At 36.4% G+C, this 25414-nt stretch overlaps 1 protein-coding gene across 10 annotated transcripts in view; it reads left to right on the forward strand.

Moving 5' to 3' along the window:
- Positions 1 to 25414, forward strand: part of PLD5 (phospholipase D family member 5) — a 180032-nt gene that overhangs the window by 34874 nt on the left and 119744 nt on the right. Inside the window, exon 1 of one of the 10 annotated variants that reach the window (XM_038132614.1) lies at positions 1567 to 2113. The exons of 8 other annotated variants lie outside the window; for them this stretch is intronic. In XM_038132614.1, the coding sequence (XP_037988542.1) occupies positions 2111 to 2113 (3 nt within the window). In that variant the 5' untranslated portion in view covers positions 1567 to 2110. Of the gene's footprint in view, positions 1 to 1566; positions 2114 to 25414 lie in introns of those variants that run through there. One more of the 10 variants, XM_038132618.1, reaches the window with a different exon arrangement.

Here is a 25414-nt window from a genome sequence, read left to right on the forward strand (position 1 = left end):
GACAAGGTATCTGTAGACAGCTTTCTGGTCAAGCAATGAAACTAGGGCTGTCTACTGTTTTGGTTTTTTTTTTTTTTTTTTTGTCCTGTAAGCTACCTTGTATACTGCTGTCCATTTTTCTTCCTGAAATTTTGTCTCTCTTGGTTTCATAGAACCTGTTTTGCTTGGTTTATAACTTTCTATCTTCTTAATCAGCCTTTCAGTGCCTCTTTCCACTCCATCTTGCTATTTTTCTTAGGGATTGAACTCTGGTACTTTTATTTACATCAGACAGGCTCATCTGTAAACACAAGTCAAATTCATCTTTGCTATGAGCCTTGCAAATGAATTTTTTTAGCTCTGGCTGAAGAAGAAGGGTCTGGAATGAAGAGAGCTTCTTGTGGCTGTTCAGCTAGATGTCAACAGCTCAACATAGCTAAAACAGGCGTCCTGCAGACTCCCCTCCTGCTGCTTCCTTGTCACTCTAGAAAACAACCTAATCTTGCCATGGTGTTCATTACACATGTCATTTATTACTTTGTTCTTTCTCTAAGTTCAGAAATGACACTGTCAGTATTATTGATGATTAAATCTTATTTTTAATGTAATTTCGTAAAGTAAGTTCATTGCTCATTCAACAAACATTTGAATATTCCATCCAGCTCTTCTTCTCTATTAAATAGGGTTGCCAATTAGTCCAGCATCCTTTTCCTTGAATTCTTCAGGTCAGTCCTGCACGTTCATACCCATTCAGATTCAATGAAAATCATTATTGTTTCCTTTTGCAAACAGAATAGAAAAAACCAACAGACATCTCTTCTGAATTTATTTTCCCTTCTGGCACATAACATTGTCTTCACTTTTCTAGACCTTTATAAATTCTCAGTTGTTGCAGAAGCATCACTCTATCCTCTTTAATTATTAATTAAAATTTCAGGCTCAGTCTTACGCTGTCTTAGTACAGTAACATGCTTTTTTCTTGAGAGCATCTCCAAGGTAGTCTCCATAACTTTTTGATAATCCTTTCTTTAAAACACCTTTATTGTGAGGCCCAAAAAGCTTGGGAATTATTCTAAGCACTTGTTAAACTAGCCAGTAATCTGACTTGGTTCCCTCTGCCTCCCTCTTTGTCACCTCTTACTGTGAGGTGTTATTTGATAACACCATGGAATCAGGACTGCCTGTTTAGTTAACTTTTGGGTTTGTAGGTTTTTGTGGGGTTTTTTTGTTTGTTTACTTTGGTTTTGTTTGGACTTTTTAAAAATTTTATTTTATCACACAAAACAGAGAAGCATCCTGAGCTACCATTGAGAACATTAAGATGGTTATAAGGTTAACTAAGTAATTAATCATAGTTGTAGCATTGCAGGGAAATATGCTGTGAAATTTGTTGTGTGAAATTTGTTCTTGAGAGGAGTGGCAGTAGAAGTGCCAGTTGATCATTTCATCCCTTTGGAACTTACCATCTTGTCTTCCCTAGGGGAAAAAAAAGTGTTAAAAAAAAGAAAAAAGAAAAAAGAAAAGCCAACAAAGAGCAACCACAATGCAAATAAAAGATGCTCTTAGCTAATATGAAGGGGCATTTGGCTGCCTCACAAAAACACTGTGTATTTTGGCAGTAAGGAGCTTTGGCTTAGGAAGATCCATGTTTGGAATAACAGGGTGTGTTGCAAGTCAAAATTCAGGTATCTTGGCTGAGATGTATGCGTAATCTGGCGTGATGCCTTTCTGCACTGTGCCTAGCTATAGCAAATGCCAAAGTCCCTTGTGAACAATATATGAATCTCATTTTAGGGGAAAAAAAAAAAAAGAGGAGGGAAAAGGGAGCCAGGATTTATTTTAACATTTAGTGGATATAAAAAAACAAGTATCAAGAAGCAAAACATTTCCATGAAGCATTCCCTGTGGAAATTCTGCAACTTCTTGTTGCAAACCTCTTTATCACTTGGATTGGCTGATTTCCAGAGCATCAAGGCTAGGAATTGAGGGACTGAAATATAATCAGTGGTGATACATTTTAACCACATAAAACATTCTCTGCTTCCAAAGCCTCCAGTGTCTCTAGTAAGCAGTGCAACAGCAACAGCTCCTTGCTGCTGAACTCCAGAGACGTGGAAAATACTGGATCAGGATGGTAAGAAGCTCTTTACTTTTTCACCAGATCAAGGTTATTACTCTGTAAAAAATGTTTAAAAGATGATGAAATTTGTAAAGGTCAGGATTTAAAACAAAAAAACCAAAAAAACAGTATGTAAGATGCAAAGGAATTATGATTTTTTCTGCAAGAGAACAGCAATGCAAGTTGGTGACAAATATATCTGGCACTGAACATGTTGTGCAGCTTATATAAAATCTTTTAAAACTGGGAAAGATTGCTGATGAGTATTTGATGTAAATTGTAAATCTGTCAACTTGGTTTATTTCAGAAGGACATCTGTATGGGCTTTTAAAATGATTTTGGATTAATCATCTCTGACATAGACTTTATACATAAAAATATAAATAAACCTATTCCAATCACTCATTCAGGCTGTATATTTATATGGTTACTTTTGTAGGGGTTTTGGGGTTTTGTTTTTTAGAAAGAAGCAGATCTGCTCAGTTCATGCTTTTGACTTTTAGGGAGCTATGAAGTTTTTATTTTTCTGGGTTTTCAATCCATGAAAACCTGTAAATTACATTGTTTCTGTTGTGCATTTATTTAGTGGGAAAAATAACCAGGGAATAGTTTTTAGAATAATGATTTTATTATTTGTACTAATTTAAATATTCTGATCTAAGCATTAAAACAATAGAAGTGGAAAAGCATGTAAGTGTGGGATCTAAATATAGTGTAAATTGATACCAATGCTGTTTAATGGTTTAAAAATGCCTGAGAATAGAATAAAAATATGCATATTAGCATTTTTCTAAGTATTTAAGAATTGGAGGGAGGAAACGTATCTTGGGAGTGTTTACTCCCAAGACTCATTGTCAAGTCTGTTTTGTTGGGGTTTTTGGGGGGTTGGGGGTGGGTGTTGATTGAAATAATATCAAGCCCAATCTCCGGTATGGAAACTCAGCCGTTCATTTTAAGGGCATACAAAGTCCAGGAATTTATTGATTAGGACATTACAATACATCAGAGTGAAAGGAAAACAAATTACTAAATAAATCTGAAGAGCATTGAAATACATTTACTTGACAGTCCAGCTTGATGTGTAGGGAATTATTCTCTTTGTGATTCAAATGGAAGAGGAAATTTTTAACAGAATAACTATGACACTTTGAAAAGTGTACAGCAAATGTGAAACAACATTTGATTTATATTTTCTGTCTTTGTTATGTGTTTTGTTCTTTCTCAGCAGTACAAAAACTAAAAAACCCTAAAACTATCACTAAATTATTTCTGATCTTTTCCTTTTCTAAGTGGTTTCACTGAAATAAAAGTCATGGAGCCAATCATGTTATCGTAGCCTATATGTTTCATGTTAGACATTGCATTTTGATGTGTTAAAAATTTATGGTTTTCTTTCTCAGTATGAGGAATAGATTGCAAAATCAATAATTGAATGGCAACCAGACTGTAAGGTTCTTGGAAAGATGTTTAGTATTAATCTACATGTGGTGGTTCTTGTTGTTATTATTATTAATATTGGTGGTTGTTGTTATTGTTATTATTCCTTTTTTTTTGGACAAAAAAATCCCCTATGTTGAGTAACCATTAATATATTGTTGTTTCTTGTCAGAGAAGACTGTGCCCTTAGTTACTTTTATCTTGCATCTAAATTTTCTCCAGGAAAATGCTGGAAGTAGGAGATCAGGCTGCATTTGCCTATTGTGATCACAGAACATAATTTATAACAAATGATGTTACATTTATTTCCACTTTTGTGGTTCTCTAGTTCCTATATAAGTCAAATGCAGACTATTCTTCTGTACCATCAAGTTAATAAAAACATTTCCTTCTAGAAAAATAGCATTCATCTACTGCCACATACTTGCTGTTAATAAAGTTTTAGCCAAAGTAAACTTACATTGTGTCTTGCTTGACATGGATTAGTTCAGTAACTAAAGCAGTGAGTTCACAAGGGATCTATTTCTTTCAGTATGGATGGTCTGGGCAAGGATCTTGCATAAGTTACTGAAGGGAAAAAAAAATAAAAGAAACACACACCATGCACATCTCCCAAAGGTAGTAGTAATAGTAGTCAGCAATGTAATAAATTACATTACTAGTCCAGAGGCAACAGCCTCTCACTTAAAGTTTTTAGGTTATATGATGTCTTGTAGAATGTAAATAGTAAATGGTCTTAAAGAAGCCCAAATTGCAAGCTGTCAAATGCATTAGATATCAGGTTTAATTATTTAAAGTGTTTTCTCTAGTAAGTCTAAAGAACAAAAGTAAAATTATAAAAAATGTACTGGCTTTACCAGAAAAACTAAAAAGTTGTAGACATGACTATCACAGTGCTAAATTCTAATAAAGTATAATTAGTGAAAGAGATATGTTTGGTATGGCAAAGTTCATTTGCAGTGTCTTCCTGATGCAGAATTTAAGAAAGCTTATTCAACAATTGGATGTATTATTCCTCCAGATGAATTTAGGCTAAACATTTTTTTTTTTTATTTCAGTGACTAAATTGAAGCCTGATAATCTGCCTGAAAATGTAATCCTTATTTAAAGAGGTATATTATAAATATGTAAGCTGTGGACTTTATACGTAGTATAAAATATGTTTAAGGAAAGGAAGTATAGCTTTGCATCTGCTATGAACTTGATTCAAGATTTAATAATATTCTCAGGTTTTGTAGTTTTATGTTATTCTGCCAGTTTTCTGGTAAAAAATAAGTTTGTTCATTCAGAAGTACTCACGCTGACAGTAGTCAGAAGGAATCTGCTGCAGTATAGCTTTGTGCATGTGTTTGGTTTCAACTTATATGTCCCAAGTCACTTTTGGCACAGTTTGGTTTAGGTTAAAAAACTGCATGTCAGGCTGTTTACCATGCCAGTAAGTCTGGCACTCTTCTAGAGTGAAACACTCTTGCATGCTCCATAAATACTGTTTGTGAAGGATGAAAATAAACCATGGTGAACTTTCATTGAAATATAATGTTGAAACATCTCCATATATATATATGTATGTATTAGCATTTACTTGTAATGAAATAAGTTTGTATTTTAAAATCTCCATATTTATGGAGCCTGAATACTTTCAGTGAATAAAATATGTCAGCAGGCAAAGGTTATGCAAGAGAAGTAGTTTTTTAGGTGATGGAGGATTATGTTTTTAAGCCATTTGCCTTTTGATTCTACAATTAACCTACTATGCAGATTAGGTTTTGCTCACTGAAATCCATCTTTTAATCTGTGCCATTACACTGGTAGTATAACCTAAAATGAGTTGCTCTCAGGAAGTTATAAATTATTTGCTGTGTTTTACATTATGTATTGGCATGCCTGCTGCATCTGTGTTCAAGACAGGGTTTTATTCCTTCAGCCATGGGATATATGAAGAAACTGTTAAAAACGGATGCTTTTTGCATTAGTCTGTCCTTTTGGCTTTGATCCTGTCATGCCATCAGAAATGAAGTTGATGAAAATGAAGGCAGGGAAAAAGGTCAGTCTGGTCTCTAGGTGAAATAATTGATGGGAGCAGCTTCCAGAGGAATACAGCTTTAGTGAGAAGGTGGCAGGATAATATGTATTTTTCTGCATCTGCTTAATGTTTGCATCATGGTGTTTGCAGTGTTTTGAAATATCAGGACAAAATTGTGTTTCCCATATATCTTAGGATCCTCATAGCAACATGGTATTTTGCCTCACATAATTGTTCTTGTACTTCATGACTATACTGAGAGTACTGAAAACAGTTAAAGTTGAGACTTACCATGGACTTTTTATGTAAAAGAAGTCTAGAGAAGATAAAAAGGTACTGACAACTTTATACCCGCCTGATACTGTGCAGATGCAAGAAGAGCAAGCTACGGAGTTGTGCCCTGAAGGATATGTTTTGAGCACTTGTATGAGGAGTGAGGTCTAACCAGAGCTGAGGATGGGTAATATGTAGTGGTGGGAGACATGATGCAGTTTGGGTAGATTTCCTGGTTTGCTTCCCTACACAGGGTGCAGATGAGAAGCTGCCATTCTTAAAGGAATTCTCTACACATTGTACTAGAGTTTTTAGTCTACTGTAAGTCTGTTGTTGTGAATATTTCATTTAGATGTTTTTCAGTGTTGTGGTGTGACCTGGGGATACACAGCCCATAGGCAGCGCTATTGTATCTTTTGATAATGAAGTTTCAGCTTGGAGGCGAGAGCTGTCTACTCCCCTGGCCCTGTGTTGGAGCACCACTTCATTCTTCTCACCAATACACGCCTTGTGTATCTGACTAGAAGTTTTGGGTTCATAAAGAGTTTTGGAACCCACAGCAGAAGGTTGGTGATCTCTGGTATTGATCCTTATTCAGTCAAAGATGGTAGATAAATCTGGTGGTGAAACCCTTAACACTTTTGACTCCATTACCATAATAGGGTCCTTTTCTTAATATCCATGACTTTACCTGCATAGTGCTAACCTTTTGAATAGCTCATAGAATTTGAGATCTTGTTTTGCAGCCTTTTTTCCCCTTATGTGATGTGGCTTTCATGACAGGATTTTTGTGATTATTTTCCCTGTTATAGGACAGGAGGTGGTGCATGTGTGTCAGGCTACGAGACTAGAGGCTCTAGAGACTGCTGACATGTTCTTCCTGTTAACTGGACATGCCCATGCCTAGTAACAGGGAGAACTCTGTTCTAGCCATATAACGGGGATTTATTTAATCAGGTGATGACTGAGACTACGTAGTCATTTGGAAGAAATGGCAAGAAATAGGATGTTATAGGACTACACCTCTGATTTAGCTTCTGTTCCTGTAAGTACTTACTTTTAGCAGTTTTTGTTGTGGTTCTTCCTTTTCAGAAAGAAAAAAATCTGTCTAATGTGATAGAGATTTTACCAGCAGTAATTCCAGAGATTAAGTTTTGAAAAAATATATACTTGATTTGGGACAACATGCTGTCTGGGCCATTTGGGCTTGAGTAACTAAAGAGCTACTGCTCTAAATCATTCACATAAAAATGATCTTCCAACAACTCAAACTGGCCTACAAAATTTATGTCAGAAAAAATAAATGTTCCTCATGTATTTTTTCTTTTCATTGAAGAAATAGAAGAGACTAATTTTAGAGAGTGCTTAATAACTTAAGAAAAGGTCTTTTAATTCAAATAAACTTTTAGATTCCCTTCTGACTAAACTAATGTTAATTTTCTTATTCTTCTCTTTGAAGGATTGCTGAAATTATTAGGCATGTTTAAAAAACTTTTTTTTTGTCCTACTCCTTATTCCATTATTACAGAGGATCAATCACAAAATCAGCGCTTGCATCTAATAATTCCTCTGCTATGGCACAGGTAGAAGAAAAATGGTTTCCTTGTACATGCAAAGCATGAAAAAGTGAGTTCTATGTGAAGAATGAAAACAGCACACTAGGGATGTTTTAGGCAGAATATATTAAGGTCTCTACTAGCATTTGTTTGCTGCAGAGATTGTCATGAAATGATGCTTGTAGTTGGCTGTTACCTTTTTGTGCTCCAGGGTTGCTCATGCATTTCCTCTGCCCATCAGTGCTGGTGTGGTCCTGTAGTCAGCAACTGAAGTTCCCTTGTCTCCAGCTGTGCCTTCTGTTTTCAAGGTCATTGATGTATTCATCATCCAAAGACAACTGTTTAGTTTGGAATTCTAGGAAGTTGAAGATGAGCTTGAAAGACTGAGTCCCAAAAGAGTTTTCTGTCTTAGTGATCCTGGTGGATTTGACGGGTTTGAGATTGACATGTTGCTAGGTTCTGAGAAAGGAGGCAGTCATAATTCTGGGTTTAAGTGTGTTAAAGCAAACCAAAACCTACTAGGAAGCTGTTATTGTGGATATAGTTTTGTTCAGATTGAGAACAATGCTGTAGGGTGGCAGCATTTTAATCCTCTGGTGCCTGCAATGAACAGCATTTATTGTGTGCTATAGAACAAATGCATTGCTTGTTCTTTCCTTTTGAAGAAAATAAAAACCAAATAACCAAACCAAACCTCCACAAGTTTAATATCTATAACTTTCACCAAGTGTGTATTTAGGTATTTTACTTCAGACAGGGAGTAGTTCCACAGCCTAATAAGACACATTCATTTAGAGTGACTTGCTTGGAAAAACATAAACAGATCTAAGAGTGCACCAGCATAAACATGAATCTGTCTACTGAATCATTTTCAGAACTCCTTGAAGTCATGGCAAATGCAAGCCAACTGAATAAAACAGTTTTGGTGTAGCGCATCATAACATAGAGCATGCAATTTATAAACTGTTACAGAAAGAAGTTTATTATACAATATTTTAAAAATTTATATGACTTTGTGAAAAATTAATTTTTGTAGTGGATTTTGGGTTATCAGCATATCACAAGTCCCCAAAATGCTATACCACTTTTTTAAATTTACTAACGGAGTTGGCTTCACTGTTGATTAGAGTCTCTTTTCAATAAAAAGAAATGCAAAAAAATATGTGGGAGATCTAAAAGGTGAAAAAAGGCTAAAATACTTTAAATTCTTATTCATGTAGAGTGACCTTAATAGTTTTACTAGTTGTTTCAGCCTCATAGATTTCCTAGTCCAGGTTCATGGAAGTCATGCATTTGCTGTGGATAATTTTAATGCTCCAGTGAAATATTCTCTCTGATCTGTGTCAGTGGGGGTAGGGAAGCACATAAAATATATGCTTCCAGTCAGTGATGAGAGAGTAGGAGGATTTTTCATGAACAATATAATTAAATTCATGCATGTAAAAGATACCTGCAAGATGCTGCTTGAGAAAGTACTTTATAGCAATAGATAATTATAGGGAAAAAATTGCTTTCCTGGAATGATAGTGCATAATACTAATTTATCAGTGGTATAAAGGTTTTCTAAGTAGTTTGTTTCCCATCTGCAACGCAGCTTTTTTTTTTTTATTTTAATAATCTTTGTCTTCAGCAAAAGAATTTTTGATCAAAATTTTTGTTGAACATACTACACTGGAATTTTAATACAGCCCTAATATAGGCCACTGTTCTAAACATTTGTTTCAGAGCTTAAAAGTTATTTGCTTTTCCAGAAGTATGAGAACCATGGAAATTTCCCAAAGTTTAGGTTTTCCTGTCTGTTTAATACAGTTTTAATTACATGCATAGTTTCCACTGTTGTGGATCATACCCATGTTTGTTTAAAGGTATCCAGAAGAGGTGATGATATTAATTCACCTGCTGCTAAATACTCTCCTAATTACAAAGTAACTCAGCAGTAACTCAGACATAAGAAATGAAAACAGAGTCAGTTGCTTAGGGCAAATGCTTACTGCTGGGTATGATGTGTTGAGAGTTTTCTGGGATTAATCCCATCCTAAGCCGACAAAAAAAAAATAGTGTTCAGTTCCCCTCCACCTCTCCACTACTTCATTTTCTGTGGGAAGAAAAAGGCTCCAGTGGATTTTGTTTTAGCTGTCTCCAGATGAAGCCGTAGGCAGTGTGTGTGGTAATGTTTGTAAGAATGGACAGCTTAGATACACCTGGAATTTCTTGGTCAAAAACACATGTTGTGGGCTGTGCTCTTAGTGTTGCCCAAAGAAATCCTTGACGTGAGGAGCTGTAGTCTCCTGGGGATGCTCTGTGATGCTTTGGCCCGCAGCTAGGAGCTCTGACAGGAGATAGGGGCCAAGGCTGCTACTCTCTGCTGTGACCCTGCCTGGACCCATGGCTGGGACATCTTCACTAAGAGTTCACTATGGAACATTTTGGTTCTAGGCCTGATTGAAGAAGTGCTGTGAAAAGTTTATGGTGAAAAGTAATTGGCACAGCAGTTAACCTTTGGGGAAGCTTCACTGAGAGCTGTTACATTGAGTCAGCATTAATTTCAAGGAGGAATCCTGACCAAAACCATGAAGCTGATTTTTTTCAGGTATTAAGTGGTTTCAAAACCTAAACCTATGTAACCATCTCACCTTAAAAAAAGTCAGTGCTGTTGGTTTTAACGGTCAAAGTGAGACCCACAGATGAATATGGCAAACTTGGAGAATCTCTTCTATTTTCAGTAGTGACATCTCTGTTTTCTCCTGAGTCTCTGATCTCAGACTATGTTGTGTAAATGCCAATGTATTTTTTTTAAAAATCAAAAGCACGATTTCTGAATGGATAGTGTAGTCTAAGGAAATAGATATAGCAGAAGACCATACTTAGCTTAAGATATTTTACTATCTTTAGGGCCTGGCACTCATTAGGCTGCAGTGAGAAGCATATTATTTTTTGTCATAAAAACCCTTCTATGTTAAATTCTAAAATAGTTGTTTCCCGGAGGAGGTTTGGAATAGAAACTGATGTACCTGATAGTTAATTAAAATTCAGTGTTGTTTGTTCTTGCTTAAATTAGTGAAAAAAACCCCAAACCTTGTGGGAAACACCACAGAGAATAACATTCTGAACATTTCAAATTATTTTTAAAGATGAGAATTCCCATGGCTCAATTCTTTAAAGAGTTGGAACATAATTCAAATGCTTCTTTGCCACCTGTCACTTTTTTTTTCCTTTCATTTTTAGCATGTGTATTTTCTCTCATAGAGAAATAAAGGGAATGAACACCTCATTTCCCTTTTTACACAGGTTTTTTCTGAATCCTTGTTACTGAATTACATGCAGACATCACTTCTATTATAAAAGTGTAAACCACCTGCACAAATGCATACCTAGCAGGAGACCAATTTTTTCATTAAGTTACACCAGAATCTGGCTGCTATTGTTGTACAAACCAGAGAAAACCATGTGTAACTGGCTTTGTAATGTGAAGTTACTGATTAGCCAGCTAATATTTTCTTTCCCATGCTCACAGCCTCCCACACACAGAAAGATGTGAAAAACTAGTATAAAAATAAGGTTTTAAGCTACAACAATGAGATCTCCAGATGTCTGATTCCTTGGTTTAGAAAACTGCACAAGAGCTTATCTATTCCTGAAATAAAAATGATTTAGATAGTCCAAACTGTCTTTCACAATCTCCCATCTGCTAGGGTGTGCATTTCATTTTCATGTAAATAAAATTTCTAAGTAATTCTTCAAATCCTTGCTGCACAGTTCATTACAGAGATCTCATGCTTGCTAATACTTACTGCCAGAAGGCAAAAGGACTGATAAAGCATGTGGAGCACTCATAAGAAGCTTTCAAGGCAGGAACTCCCTCATGGAGAGGGGAATATTTCAGTGGATTTATGGACAGCATTAACCACTTCACCTGTATGATTTCCCTGTTGTCTCTTTCAAGAAATGCAGATACCTAATAAGGGGGATGGTAAAGGAAATCTTCCAAGCTTCATTTTTGGATTTCTGCTGTGAATTTTACCACTAAATCAGACAATTGGATTTTTAGCTGTCCTTTCATGTCATGTACTCTATTGCAGTGGACTGGATTTATACCTGTGTTTAGGTAGGCAGACCTCTAGCCTTAAAGCTTAAATTGAGAGTCTGACATTGCTCAGATTTTTGAAAGGTCACTTTAGCTTCAGTCTGACAGTTTATGGGTGCTGACATGTTGGCAAATCGAGCCCTTTTTGTACTTTATAACAAAGTTGCAACTGGAGAAGAGGAAGAATCGTACTGACTTATATTTCCAAAACTGGACTGACTTGCTTACTTTTGCTAGAGGTGCAGTTAATCAAAACAGCTGCAACTCAGAGCACCTGGAAGTTGTACAACTCTTAAATGTCTAAATGCAGATTTTAGGAATCTAATTTTAAGCAGGCAGATTTGATCAGTTTGCCCCATCGTTACCCAGGAAACCACTTAATTACTATGCCTTTGCTTCAGCCCTCTGCATGTAGCTTTTAAAACATTTTGTTATAATTTTTCTTTCCTTTTGTCTTAAGCTAGTGTTTGTAGAAAGGGCTGGCTTGACAGCTCTGGCAAATGAAATAGTCTGCCTGCCCACGGAATATGTGCTCCCTAGACAGTGGCAGTCCAAACTTCCACAAGCTGTTTTTTCAGTGTGCTACAACTTTTCTTGGGGGAGTGGAGACAGGAGGGAGGAAGTAGGGTCCTTTTATGTTCAGGTCTTTGCCACCAAAACGTGCAAGTGTCATCAGGAAAAATGGCTTATATTTTCCTTCTAGCACAGAAAACGGGCAGCTAAAAAAATGGATGAACTCAAGCTTTGGAAAACCCATATGTAGTCTTTAAGCTATCGTCAAGATCACAAATTCAATCCTGCTGTGTTGCAGTTAGCGCTAATGACAGATGATCTCGTGAACTGAACAGAGTTTTCCCTGCTCAGTGCCAAGACAAAAGGATTTTTAAAGAGTTCTGAGTTCTGCTGAGCCTTCAAGAAAAACTCCTGGAATGATATCTGCATGGAAGTGGGAAATAGAGGAATTTAAAATATTAAGACTTGGTCTTGTGTTTCTCTTTAAGAATGCTGATCTTAGCACATACAGTTCATTACTTCAGTTTGTCTTGGTGATGAGTTGTTTTGAGATACATGTATTAGATGAATTGTGATAGCTGTGAATCACCTAGGGTTCCTAGAAAAACCACCCAAGACAGTCAGGCTTTTCAGCACAGGACTGTGTATTTGATTTCCAAGTGGTTTACAGACCTCCTGGTTCATTTAGCTAGTAGCCTGAAAATCATGGAAGATCACTGACAGAATCAGCTTTTCTTTAGTGAGCAATGTGAATTCACAAATGTTTCAACAAAAATAGCAAGTCATTATGAGTTTAACATATCCATGAAACCTTTAATTTCAGAAATCTTTGCTCTACTGTGACTGAAAATGGAAATACAGAAGGATCATTTATATCATCCAAAATAAAGCATCTGGCTTAAATAGCTACAATACTTTATAATCACTGTTGTTCTCTGTAGTTGCACAAGAGATTATCCAGGAATTTGTTGAGACCACCTCTACTCAAAGCAGCTGAAATGATCCAGTCCAGGCTCATGTTGCTGCCATCCCCCAAGCCATGCAACACCATCCTTTTCCTCCAGCCGATGCCATCGCTTGTAATGAACGAATTCCAGGAGCTGCTTGCTTGAAAGCTAACCATGAGGTTTGGACTTTTGGGGTGAAAGACATTGTCTGCTGTGAAGGCAGAGTTTTGAAGACTTTGATTTGGCAAGGAATCTCTGATTGGGCTTGCAAAGGTGAGAGTATTGCTAAGCATAAATGAAAATGGCAGTATGTTAAGACTGAGTAAGCACAAAAGAAAACACTGGAATTTTCTCTCTGGTCGTGAAAGTCACTTGGGAGTACTTGTGTTCTCTGAATGCTGTTTTGACTTACAGAATCATTTCTCATAGCTTTTTGTGTCAGTCTATGCTAGCAGTCTGAAAAACAGATGGAAATTCTACTGGTTTTCCTTCTGCAGACTTTAAAACAAAGATGCTTAAATTACTGGTACTCTAAACTAATGAACCTTTTCAGCATCTAAGTCCAAGATTCATTGCTGCTTTTAATGTTACTCTAAGAAATTCATGGTTCATTTATATAAATCTAGCTGTGCTATCAGCATTGGTCTTGTACATGCTGCTCTCCTTTAAATGAAGAGAAGTAGGGACAGTGCATAGGAGAAAATGGAACATATCTCACGCATCATCTGGATTAGAATATATAAATCCTACCTGAAGAATCAATATTTTAGAAGGCAAAGAGCACTATGCTTTGCTGTCTTGATGGCTACGTATTGTTCTGAAGTTTTAGAAATCAGTAATCCAGAAAAGAACTACAGAGTGAAGGTATAAAGGATATGGTTCTGCTGTGGCTATGTTAGAATATATTTATAAATTAGAATTGAGGTCCTGTTTCATAACACTAAAATTTTTCTTTTTTGAAACCTAATAAACCCCTTTTTGTGTGCATGCACAACTGATTTTTGAATTTAAATTTGTTATTTTTTTCTTGTTTAAATAGCTTCATTTTTTTACATATTTGGTTCTCTGATTCTAAAACTGTGGCCAGGTAAACTCTGAATTATTCACAGAAGTGATGTAGATTGTATATCTTTACTGCTGACTGGTTTGCCTACTCTAAATACTCCTCATACCTGAACAAGGAAGAAAGAGACTAGATTTAGAGCATGGGAGTGCTGAAAAAATGCAGAATAGTCAAGAATATCTTCTTTGCTTTGTTGAGATTGGCTTAAAAAATAGCCAGAATTGCCTAGATGCAATAGATTGCCTGTATTGATTCCTCCTCTGTGTTGGTCAACCATCAGCAGACACATTTTACGGAGCCATAAGATGGTGATGACAGTTTTCTTCCCTAGGCAGTTTATTAGTTGCTAATTCTGTTTAGTAGGAACTTGGATCAATTACAGCCTTGTCAAGTTTCCAGTGGGACTAGCAGATCTTTTTCATTCACTTTAATGATATTGACATAGTGAATTTTGTGCCAGTTTCATTAATTTCAGTGAAACTTGCTTTGCCCGCTGACATTGAGTGTATGTTTTGCCCTATTTGCTGAGACATTTACAAGCCTTTCATAATTATACCAACTTAAGGAGCTTGGAACCTATCCTTTTAACTTTTCTTTCCCAGTAGAGATGAGTATCTCTTCCTTTTGTTGTAATCAGAATCTATTCAAAATGAGCAAAAACTGAGTTTGTAAAATGTGTGTTATAGGCAAAATAGAGATAATAGAGACTTCTCAGGTGGCTGTGGGGTACTGCCAAGATAAATTAATCTTCTGTTATTATTTGGGAAAGAAGAGCAGGCCATAGAGCTAAACCACATAGTACCTTTGTGTATGCAGTTATTGACACTCATTTCCATTTCTGCTTGTTTTATATGAAAGGTTTATATATGAAATCACATAAATCTGTAGACATAAGAGCTGTTCTTATGGTGGACAAGCACTACTTTTTCTCAATAAACTTAATTCTTAAAGTAGAAAGCAAGGAGAAAATCAGTCTGCTGTCTTCATGAATCTAATGTATTTGCTCTCTAGAAGCTGAGTTTTGGCACAGAACACGTGGCAGTGTGTGGCACTGGAGAGCTCCAAGGTCTTGTACAATAATAAAGAAAAAGTGTCCTCCTCTGAAGGCTAGGACTAATACATTAGTAGCTGGATTTAGATTGATACCATTTCTTCTTTGATAGATATTATCAGATGTTGTTTGCATTACATCAGACAGTGTTAACTCTAGCTTTATTTTTTAACATTTGAACCAGTTTGTTGAATTCATGTTGGTGCTGTTTGTATGTGGTAATTGTTTTTATTGAAGTCATAAACTTTAATGAACCCATACAACACTTGTCATAAATTAAATACAAATGGTCTTAAATTTTGACAGATTTATGTAAAGGAGTTTCTCTGTCTTCTTTCTCTTCCTATGTCATGAATAAAATTCACTGATCAGCCCTAAGTTTTAATTTTTTATGCAAGTATTACATCTCCTTTGTAATGGTGACTGGATAAAGCTGACAAGTTAATGTTCACTGTACAATGATGTTCAGGAAGAAAGTAATCTTGAAAATGTTCTTCAGAATAGATATGCTGGAGGCTAGGAGAAGATATTTCCATGAAAGCTTTCTGGACAGTGAGACTTCAGGCTCACAAAAAGCTTAATGCACTGATACCTCATGAACACTCTGAAATCGTGAGAAATGCAGGAGAGTTCAACTAAACATTTTTTGCTATTTATTGCAATCCTAGGGCATAGAAAGAGTGTGACTTCATTGATGTGCTTAAGGCAAATGATTGCATAATTAGATTGTACGGTCATTCTTCACTTAAAACATTGGGGCAGCAATGAGATCTTCGGGTCCCTAAAGCAGGAGCCGCTGAAACCTCACTGTCACCCATGACAGCCTGTGTGCAGTGCAGTAACCTCTCCCCTCCCTTGTGCCTGCAAGAGGGTCTCCTCTGGAGCAGATTTTGAGGGATCAATGACTGCATTGCCTTGCTGTGAGAGGTCTAGGCTGCTTTGTGCAGTGGGCCCCACTGGCCAGGGTGCCACATGTGCCGGGGCACCCTTGGGAAGCAGAGTCCAGCAGGAATGGGGCTCTTACTGGTGGGGGTCTGTCAGGGCAGGGCCTGATGACCAGACCCCTGTCCCACCAGCCCAGCCAGGGAGGAGGACACCTGGGAGGCAGCCCTGGTGCTCCACATTGTGCTGGGGCAGGAACTAACATCTCTGGTAGCTGACATGGGCTTCTGGAACGTGGGCTGGTAGGAGGAGCTGTGGGGTCTGCCTGGGACCTGTAATGGTCTGTTGTTACATTCCTTGCAGCTCTTGAATGCAAAGTCTAGAAAATTCAGTGTTTGTATTTTTTGCCATAAGTGACTGTGTTACTAATACTGAGCGGGCAGTGTGTCTTACAACAGTATTGCCCTGAAATACAGTCTTGGAATGTTTAGCCAGAGTTGTTCTTCAGGAAAGAACTACCAATGACCTCAAGAGTAGCTGTATTGTTCAGGCTAAACATCTGGCCAGCCTTATATTCTGTCTTTGACAGGACCCTGGCAAAGTGGGGAGAATATAGATTCAATCATGTAATTTCCAGTTCTTGGAGTTGGCATTTCTCTTTACTAGCTCCCAGGGCTTTTCTCCATGAAGAAAACCCAAAGATACCCACTTTCAAATCTGTGTAAGCTTTTATCACCTATGTGTCTCATGGCATGCAGTTCTACAGCTTAACAATGCCTTGAGTACCCTTTTTTGTGTGTTCATTCAAGCTTGCCAACAACATTAATTTAATACCCTCTAATGTGTTTATTGGAAGAGACAGTGAAACTGTTTCATAGTCATCTTTTCCATGCTGCTTATGAATTCATAGTTCTGCCACATTCCTCTGTTAGTCGTGTCTTTGTCCATGCTGAAGATTACCAGTTTATTTAATCTTTCTTTATATAGAAACATTCTATGCTTTGATTGTCTTTTTTACCTATTTCTATACCTCTTCCAGTTGTTCTGTGATTTTTGAAATGAGTGAACCAGAACTTTGTGGCTTTCAGGGTTTGGGTCCACAAATGTATAAAAATTCACAATGTGAAGAAATTTTCTTTGGTGTTCTGCTCTCTTTCTAGTAAATTCAGCTTGCCTTTTTTACCTCCAGACACTAAGTTGATGTTTCCATAAGTTTACATGCTAAATCTGTCATCTTGCTCATCGATGGTTATAGTTTAAAATAATTTTGAGGCAAATAAAATCAGAAATGTTGTGTGCAGTTTTCTGCAGTGTAAGTAGTATAAAATGTTTTGAAATTGGACTGGTGTTTTGGAATTAGGTGTCACTGCTGCATAGGTTTTTATATGTTATTATAGATGGAAAAAGTCATAATAATAGCCGTAAGAGCTGTGGTCATGCACTGGGACATGCTGAAACTATTGGAAGTTTCCAGGTGTTTATTGAAAATGACAATCTAAAATGGTAGATGGAAATTGCTTATGCTACTCCTCCTGTTTTGGCACTGTCCTGTATTCTTAGGGGACTTTGATGTTGTTTTCTGACACTTCTGACAGCAGTCAAAAGATTTTTGTAGAACATACTGAAACCTTCCAGGCTATTTGAGTGAAGGTGTTGAGGCATGCTACAAAGCCTCAATGCATCTTTATTCTCCTGTGCAAAGATATCTTTTCAGAGATGAGACAGGGAACTTGCTGGAATTGAGGGAAAAATCAGTGAGTGGTAGCAAAAGATAATAACATTGCAGAAGAAATAGCAAAATATACTGTGATTGTTAAATGAAAAAATTGGAATTTATTCCTTGGGTGTGCCAGACACTTATGGAGGGATACCTTCTGAAGGTATATTTACAGAGGTATACCAGACACAGATAGACAGGTGAAAATAGATAAAAGAAATTTGAGCATAGCTTCTTTGTGGAAGAATTCTTTGAATATCAGATGCACCATGACAGGATTTTTTTCTTTTCTGTCATTATGCTCTGTGCTCCAACATCAAGGCCATGGAGAGTGAGCACAGTTACGGTAGTTCCTGTGATAGTGCTGAAGCCCTCACCCTGGGCATCCTTGGGGATACAAGCATGTGGCTTTAGGTCTTTTGCTAGATTTGCCTGCAAGTCATTGTATCATTTTCAGGGAAATTCAGCAACAAATACCAGTCGTATTTTTGTAGTGTTCATCTTTTCACTTTTCTAAAAGTAGTTCTTTAAATTACTTGTCTTATCACTGTAGGTAGTGAGCTCCAACTTTTGTCTTCCTTTTCTTTTCTCCTCAGTCCCATAGACCTGTCTCATTCTAATCCACAGACCATTGTTCTGTCAGAGAGGCTGAAAAGGATGGTTTGGAACCTTTACTATTACATACAGGAACCACATTCTTGATTTTTCTGGCTGTGTGTGTACCTTGGAGAAATAAATAACAATGATTTTTCAATTTTTTTTCCTAGCAGCCCTGGCTGTTACAGACAGCCCCCTACCTCCCATCTCAGTTTTAATCACCTTGTAGAATAAGCCAAGAGTACTGTTCAGAAAGATGGCCTTAAATGACTTCATTATCCTAAACTGCCTTTGGAATGCCAGTGTATACTAATTCACTGTGATGAATTTTTGGTGGTGCCCCAAAGACATTCCAGCTCTTTGAATAATGATGGGGCAGGGCTTTTCTCTTCCCCTGTCTTACCACAGCAGAGTGGCTTGGTTTGTCTACATATTAGGTACCCTCCTTGAAATAGCCCTGTGAGTTTTATGACAGCTCAGCATAGAGGCTGGAGAGGAGACAGGGCTTGCTTTTCAGAAAGGTTGCCATCCGAATAATTAGTTAAATTTTTAAGCAACTGTTGGACCACATGCTGTGTTAAGTCCTGTGATTAACTAAAGTAAGAAGATAAATGCAATTTTTTTTCAAACTTTTTCCTGGTTTTGTTTTTTTTTTTTTTTTTTTTTTTTTTTATTTTGTTAAAGTTTTTTTTAACCTTCAGACAGTTTCTTTTCTCTCTCAAACAGGTAGATCTTCATTTCAGTCAAGAAGGTTACCCGGGTGCTTTCTTTCAGCTTGTGATACTTCACAGTCTAACAGAGAACAGAGTACTGGAAAATTCTTGCATCAAGCCAAAAAACTTGAGATGCTTTTAGTCAAGTAATCATTTACAGTCTCTGAGCCCATTCTTACATAGCGAAGAGATAAATTGCCAGTCTTGCCATCTACAATGCAATTTGCACAGCTACAAAACATCAGAAAGGGAATATATTAATTTCTGCAGATACAGCAAATAGATGCAGTGTCCTTGGAGGGATCTCTGGATAAGCATGAGCATATTTATTGAATTTATAAATTGCTAGGTAATTTCCTTTGGTTTGAATTATTGTGGCTTTGATGGAAACTAATTATTTTTTCCCCTCATGTTTAATAAAATAGTTTACATGCTTCTCAGGTAGGACTGCTAAGCTCTATAATAACCTTTTGCAAACTACTTCAGTTTATTATTAATATGTAGTTGAGATAGCAGGCTTAGTTAGCTTCCAGTTTACCCATTGTTTGTTTTTTTTTAATGTAAGAATTGAGCTGAAAGCCATGCAAGAGGCAGATAGATCAGAATTACATGTATTTAAATGTTTTCATCTTTACTAAATAACTGTAGAGAAGTTGCAGCCATGAAGGAACTAAGAAGAACAAGGGCTGTATTCTGTTCATGTTTATATTAGCACAAATTTTCAAGAAAGTCCATAAACTTTGTAAGGTTATTATAGCAGTACCTACATTGTAGCAGTACACAGTTGCAAACAGAAAAAGATGATACTGTAACACTTTATTGTTCAGGTTGTTCACTTAGGAAAGAGCTCAGCAGCTGAGTGCAAAGCTAATGTTAAGAAAGAAATTGAGCCTTGCGGTCCTAGCAGACAGAGGGAGTTGTTTTGCCATTTGGTGTTCCCCCAAGAGGAGCAAAGTTGTCATATGAAAAACAAAATCTAGAACTTTTGCATGTTGTAGAAAGTTCCCTAAAGAGTATAGAGAAGAAAGGGACAAAGAAAACTATAAACATGTTAAAAAGTCTTAGCAGCAAAGGAAAATGAAATTGCAATCTATTCTTGGTAATAGGTCATAGGGTAAATATGTAATAGGGTAGTATCTAAACATTCCATGAAATGCCAGATGCTTTGAAGCGTCCATTAAATTTTGATCAAGTCTTTTGTATTCAAAGTATAAATCAAGCTGATGAATTTACACCATATCTAATAGTATTCCTTTATATATTTAGTGTAATCTCAAAATGAGATCAAGAGGTTTGTCTAGCAGAGAGTCACATTAAACAGAAGTGCTTGAGCTATGAGTGTGCTACTTACCTGTAGGCCATGACTGTGGCAAAATGAATGTGGTAGATCGTAGCCACAGTTTTATGTCCTTGCCAAAATCTGAATTTCAGCCCAGTGACATGGATGAGTTTTAGCTTGGGCATGTATCTAATTATACATTTAGGCCCATAGGAAAAACTGGAATTTTTGTAGACAGAATAGACAGGAGAAAAGGTAAAGAATTTAAACAATGAATTGCATATTACCCCTGAAAAGGTTGTTTTGAATGAGTGACTTTTATGTGATCATAGTCTGCATTTTAATGCCCCTGGAAAAGAAAGGCCACAAATTTATTATTTGAAGGAAATTTATCATATTTTTAGAGTGTATTTATGGCTTTTGCAATATAAATCCAACTGTACTCTTTCTGAAGGTTGAGCTAAGCCTTGTTCTTTTTAAAGACAGTGGCAAAATTGTTATTATACACAGAGGCTTTTTCAAAGCCGATAGCAAATTCAATATCAAAGAAAGGTGGGCAGCCAAGAAAGGCAGGAGCAGATGGGCAGTTTGCCATCAGTATAAAAATGGGGAATGTGAGAAATGTCATAGATCGTGGATCATACTGTAACTTAAATCTGCCTTGGGGGAGTGCTAGCGAATGTGGTGGCTATTTAGTAGGGAAAGACAGCCTTTCAGAGTAAACTCTCTCCCCAGTGACTCTTTACTGAATGTAACAAGTGTGGTGAGCTTACTGCAAAGCAAGTGTCATTTTTAGTGATGGAATATTTTAGTGTGTTTGTGGACATTTCTGTCTGTAACGCATGCATGTGCACATCTTTAGGTCAAAGCTGCTACAAAAATTTGTCCTTCGCTGTATATTTAGAATACATATTCCAAGCATCTCTGCTGTATATTTGGGGAGTTAGGTTGTAGTAAGGTCTGTGCATCTTCCCTATATCTCTCCACTACAAGAAAAGGGAATTTTGACCCCAGAGCATTAAGCTCTCTCTGTGAAATTTGTAAGGGTGTAGTCTGGACAGCACTGATGACTTACAAAAGTTATGGTAAGTCATCTATAGCTGACCCCCTGAACTGTATTAAATATTATTACTGCTTACTTGACTTTCATTGCAATTGCAATTTTTTTGATAAAAAAAATAGTTGTGGGTTGCCATTGCAGCTCTTGATGTCTGGCAAGGTTTCAGTGACCAAGAAAGTTTGGGAACTATTAAGTGCTTTTGATACACAATGACATTTGCCAAGAAATGAACTCTGAACATGAGAAATGATATGTATGTGTACACATATATATCTCTTACAAATGCCAGCAAAGATATGTATTGATTTGCATGACTATCAGTATTCATTCAGTACATGTTGGTCAACAAAATGAAACTTTTTTTTAGTTTATGGGGCAAGGCTTTCTGTGTAACTGTTTTTGTGCAAATCTCTTAATAGACTATTATGGGAATAAATTCCTGTAATTAAAAAGTAATCTCTACATAGATGTGAACATGGAGTATCAATCAGCTGATAACATGAGCAAGTGTGGCCTTTCATATAGCTTCTGCATTAAGTCTGTTTTGTCCTGTTCAAATGTTGTCTATTATCTCAGAAAAAAAAATAAGAATAGTTTATTTTGAATGTGCTGTGGAAGAAGCACATACCTAGTGTGTCTATACCACTGGAGATTTTATTAATTTTTTTTAATAAATAGCTAGGAAACTAAGAAAAGCAATTAGAGATGCATTTCCTATACCAAGGGAATCTTACTATGATGAATTATGGGAATCACTGTTGTTTCAAGTGTGTACAGGGACACATGGTGACACAGAGTAATCTGGAACTGTTACCAGTTTATACTATATGAGTTTGCTATTTTTGGGAAGTAGACTATCTATGTACATTGCTTAAAATTATACATGTTAAAATATTACACATTCAGAAAACAAATATGGACCCAATTTTATTTGAATTTCATGGGTTATTTTACCAGAATACACAGTAAACACTGTATTGATTTTTATTCATATGGAATATATTTAAGCCTTAAGCAACACATACTAAAGTTATTAGGACTAAGATTTTTTTTGTAAGTACAATGTGCATGTGTTACACAGCTACTGCTTCCAGGAAATACTTAAAATGCAAATTAATATAATATTGTAAGATCTGCATATCTCTGATTACTTCCAAAATGCTAAAAATTAGTTACCATTTTGCTGCTCTCTGAGAAATGAGGAAACTTCCATATTTTGAGACCTCTTTGTACATTATTTTATGAACATTTCTGATAGTGTGGCAAAATAAATGCAGATGTCTGTGTAAATTTTATAGAACTTAACAAAATGGCTGCTTTCTTCAGTGAGAGCTTCTAATAAATTGTTGCTACTACTTCTAGATTGGGACTGAGTCTGTCACCCTGAGACTGAAATTTCAGAGATAAATCTCTTTACCTTTCTCTGGATGCTTTGCTGTGTTAAGGCCTGATACTGTATTGAAAACTTAAGCTACACTTTATTTTTCAGTTTAGAAAGGGCTTGTTAGGTACTGTAAGACAAACCTGTGCCCATAACAATTTTCATCAGTTGATAGCCTGCTATAAGAGGCTTTTTTCCAGAAAATTGCATTTATTTTCCTCCTGAGAAAGTATTCCCAAAGAAGTTTGTTGTCAAAAAAGAAAGAGAGGGGATAAAACACCTGCACAAGAAAAATATTGGACTTCAGAGTAGGATGAAAGGTGATAATGGTTAGTGACACTCTTTAGCATGCAGTCACTCTTTCTTGGAACTCTGTCTGGTCCATCATCATCTCTGTTGGTGAGGTGCAATACACCTCCTCTGCTTTCAGGAGCATTGAAACTTCACTGAGGGATTTCTACTGCCATCATATCAATTTGCAGTGTGGCTGTTTTATATTCAAGGTTCATCTTCATCTCTCTCACTATTTTTACTTTTTTGGAATTCTCTGCTACAGAACTGAGAATAAGAAGACAGAATTTCACTGTATCTTCATTCCATGCTTTAATTTACAGCATAATTAAAATTCTAATTGATTCAAATGATTCTGGCGATCATTTAAAGTCTGTAGTGATTGCCTGCTTTAAAATAATAATAAAACTATACACACATTCAGCTAGGCTAGAATGTTTTATGGTTTTCATGGAAACAGCCGTGTCCCTGAATAGATATTTTAATTAATTTATTTTAACCAGTAATGTATATTGGATATCATATTTAATCTCTAAGTTAGGTTGTAGTGAGGTCTGTGCATCTTCCTCATATCTCTCCACTACAAGAAAAGGGAACTTGAAGCTCTCTCTGTGAAATTTGTAAGGATGTATTCTGGACAGCACTGATGACTTACAAAAGTTATGGTAAGTGATCTGTAGCTGACCCCCTGAACTGTATTGTCTTCCTATTGAACTGAGACTTTTGTGGTCATGGCTGCACATGTAAATATGTATATTCATGTGCATTCATAGTTTTCCTTCTGAATAGCTTCTAAATTCTAGGTTGATTTAAACATTATGTAATACAAAGGAGGAGTTCTTCCAGACATTTTCAAGTCAGATGTCTTGATATTTGAAGGTGAGATCAGGGAAAGATATTCTCTGCCACCTAGTAATGGATTTTACATAACTGGGCTCTGTTTTATCTAGTTTTTTGATTGCTTAAATGCAAAAAAACATCGAAGAACAAACAGAAAATATATGAACCAAAGTTAACATTTTTATATCTGCCCAGTCAGTTAAAATGTTGATAGATTGTCCTTATATATCTTGTTGAGGAGAATTTTATTTTAAAAAATGATTTTATTTACCCTATAAACAGAATAAGAATATAAAAATAAATATTTTGTCTAGATGGTTGAACAATAGGCAATGAGCCCAATTCAGTGGAATGCTACAGTAATATATTAAACAAAGAAAAGAGTAGGACAAAGCCTTTTCCACAAAGGTAGCAAATGAGAAAAACAAGCTGTGAAATAAAACCTGACAAAATGCCATAAATCAGGACACCTTGATATCTCAACATACCAGAAGGAGTCTGACCTTATTAATATGGAGATAAGGCAGCACAGGAATGACAAACAGTGGGGAGCATTGCTGCTGGTAGAAGAGGTATCTGGTAATTCCAGTGAGAGGTGAAAAGTTAATCAGAGTACAGTAGTTTTCACTTGCTGCTGCAGGAACCTGGTTTCAGCTCTCTCTAGAAAAAGAATCTCTTTGATCCTTCAAAACTAGATCCTGCTGATGCTGATTTTTTTTGTTCTTCCCTCAAGATACCTATTATCCTCTGCTGGTTCTGAAACCTGATGTCCATGTTGTGCAGCTTTTGTCTGCACTGTATGAAGGCAGAAATGTGTAAGGTGGCAGAATACAGTGGGGGCTTGTTAGTTGGAGTGAGACAATGACAGCGATGAATTATTTTTTGCTGTTTGGTGGAACAGGGAAAGGGGAAAAGATTAATATAGTTGAATTAGTGAAGAAAGAAAACAATTTGCTTTGCCCAGTTAACTTGATTCTCTTACCTTTTTCTCCTCCACCCATAATGGTGTGTGTCAACTCCACTAGGAGTAGGAAAAATACTTCAACAACAATGAGGACAAATCTGAAACAGATACCACATAGAAAGAGACTATGGTAGATGGAAGTAGGAGATGGAGGTCTTACATGCCTCCTGCTGTTTGTTTCTTGTCTTTATTTCTCTTAGTGCTCTTTTTTGTTTGCTTGCTTGGTATATATTTGTGTGTGCTTATAAATTCATTGTATTTTTAAATATTCAAATATTTGTTCATTTCTTCCGATTCAGGGAAACTGAAGTCAATATGGCAGTCCCATCTTTACTCATAGTATTGCATATTACTCAGCCAGTAAAGGAAATTTCAGTCAAGTGGAGTTACTTAAAATATAGTATGAACACTGTCATTTATTTTAAATACAGAATTCTGCAGGATAAAATCCATGGTACCTAAATTACCTCTTGAGTCTTTCACAGGAAAGAAAGCATAGATCGGATACACTTAATCACTATAATTAACTAGTTTAGCTTTATATCTCTGATTAGCTGCATATCATAAGCCTCTGTTTTCCTTTATATCTCCTTACAGTAGAATATATATATTCCTATTGTGGATGTCACATTGGTTGTGCTCTCT

The sequence above is a fragment of the Motacilla alba genome, chromosome 3 (genome assembly GCF_015832195.1).
Source record: "Motacilla alba alba isolate MOTALB_02 chromosome 3, Motacilla_alba_V1.0_pri, whole genome shotgun sequence".
Lineage (NCBI taxonomy): Eukaryota > Metazoa > Chordata > Aves > Passeriformes > Motacillidae > Motacilla > Motacilla alba.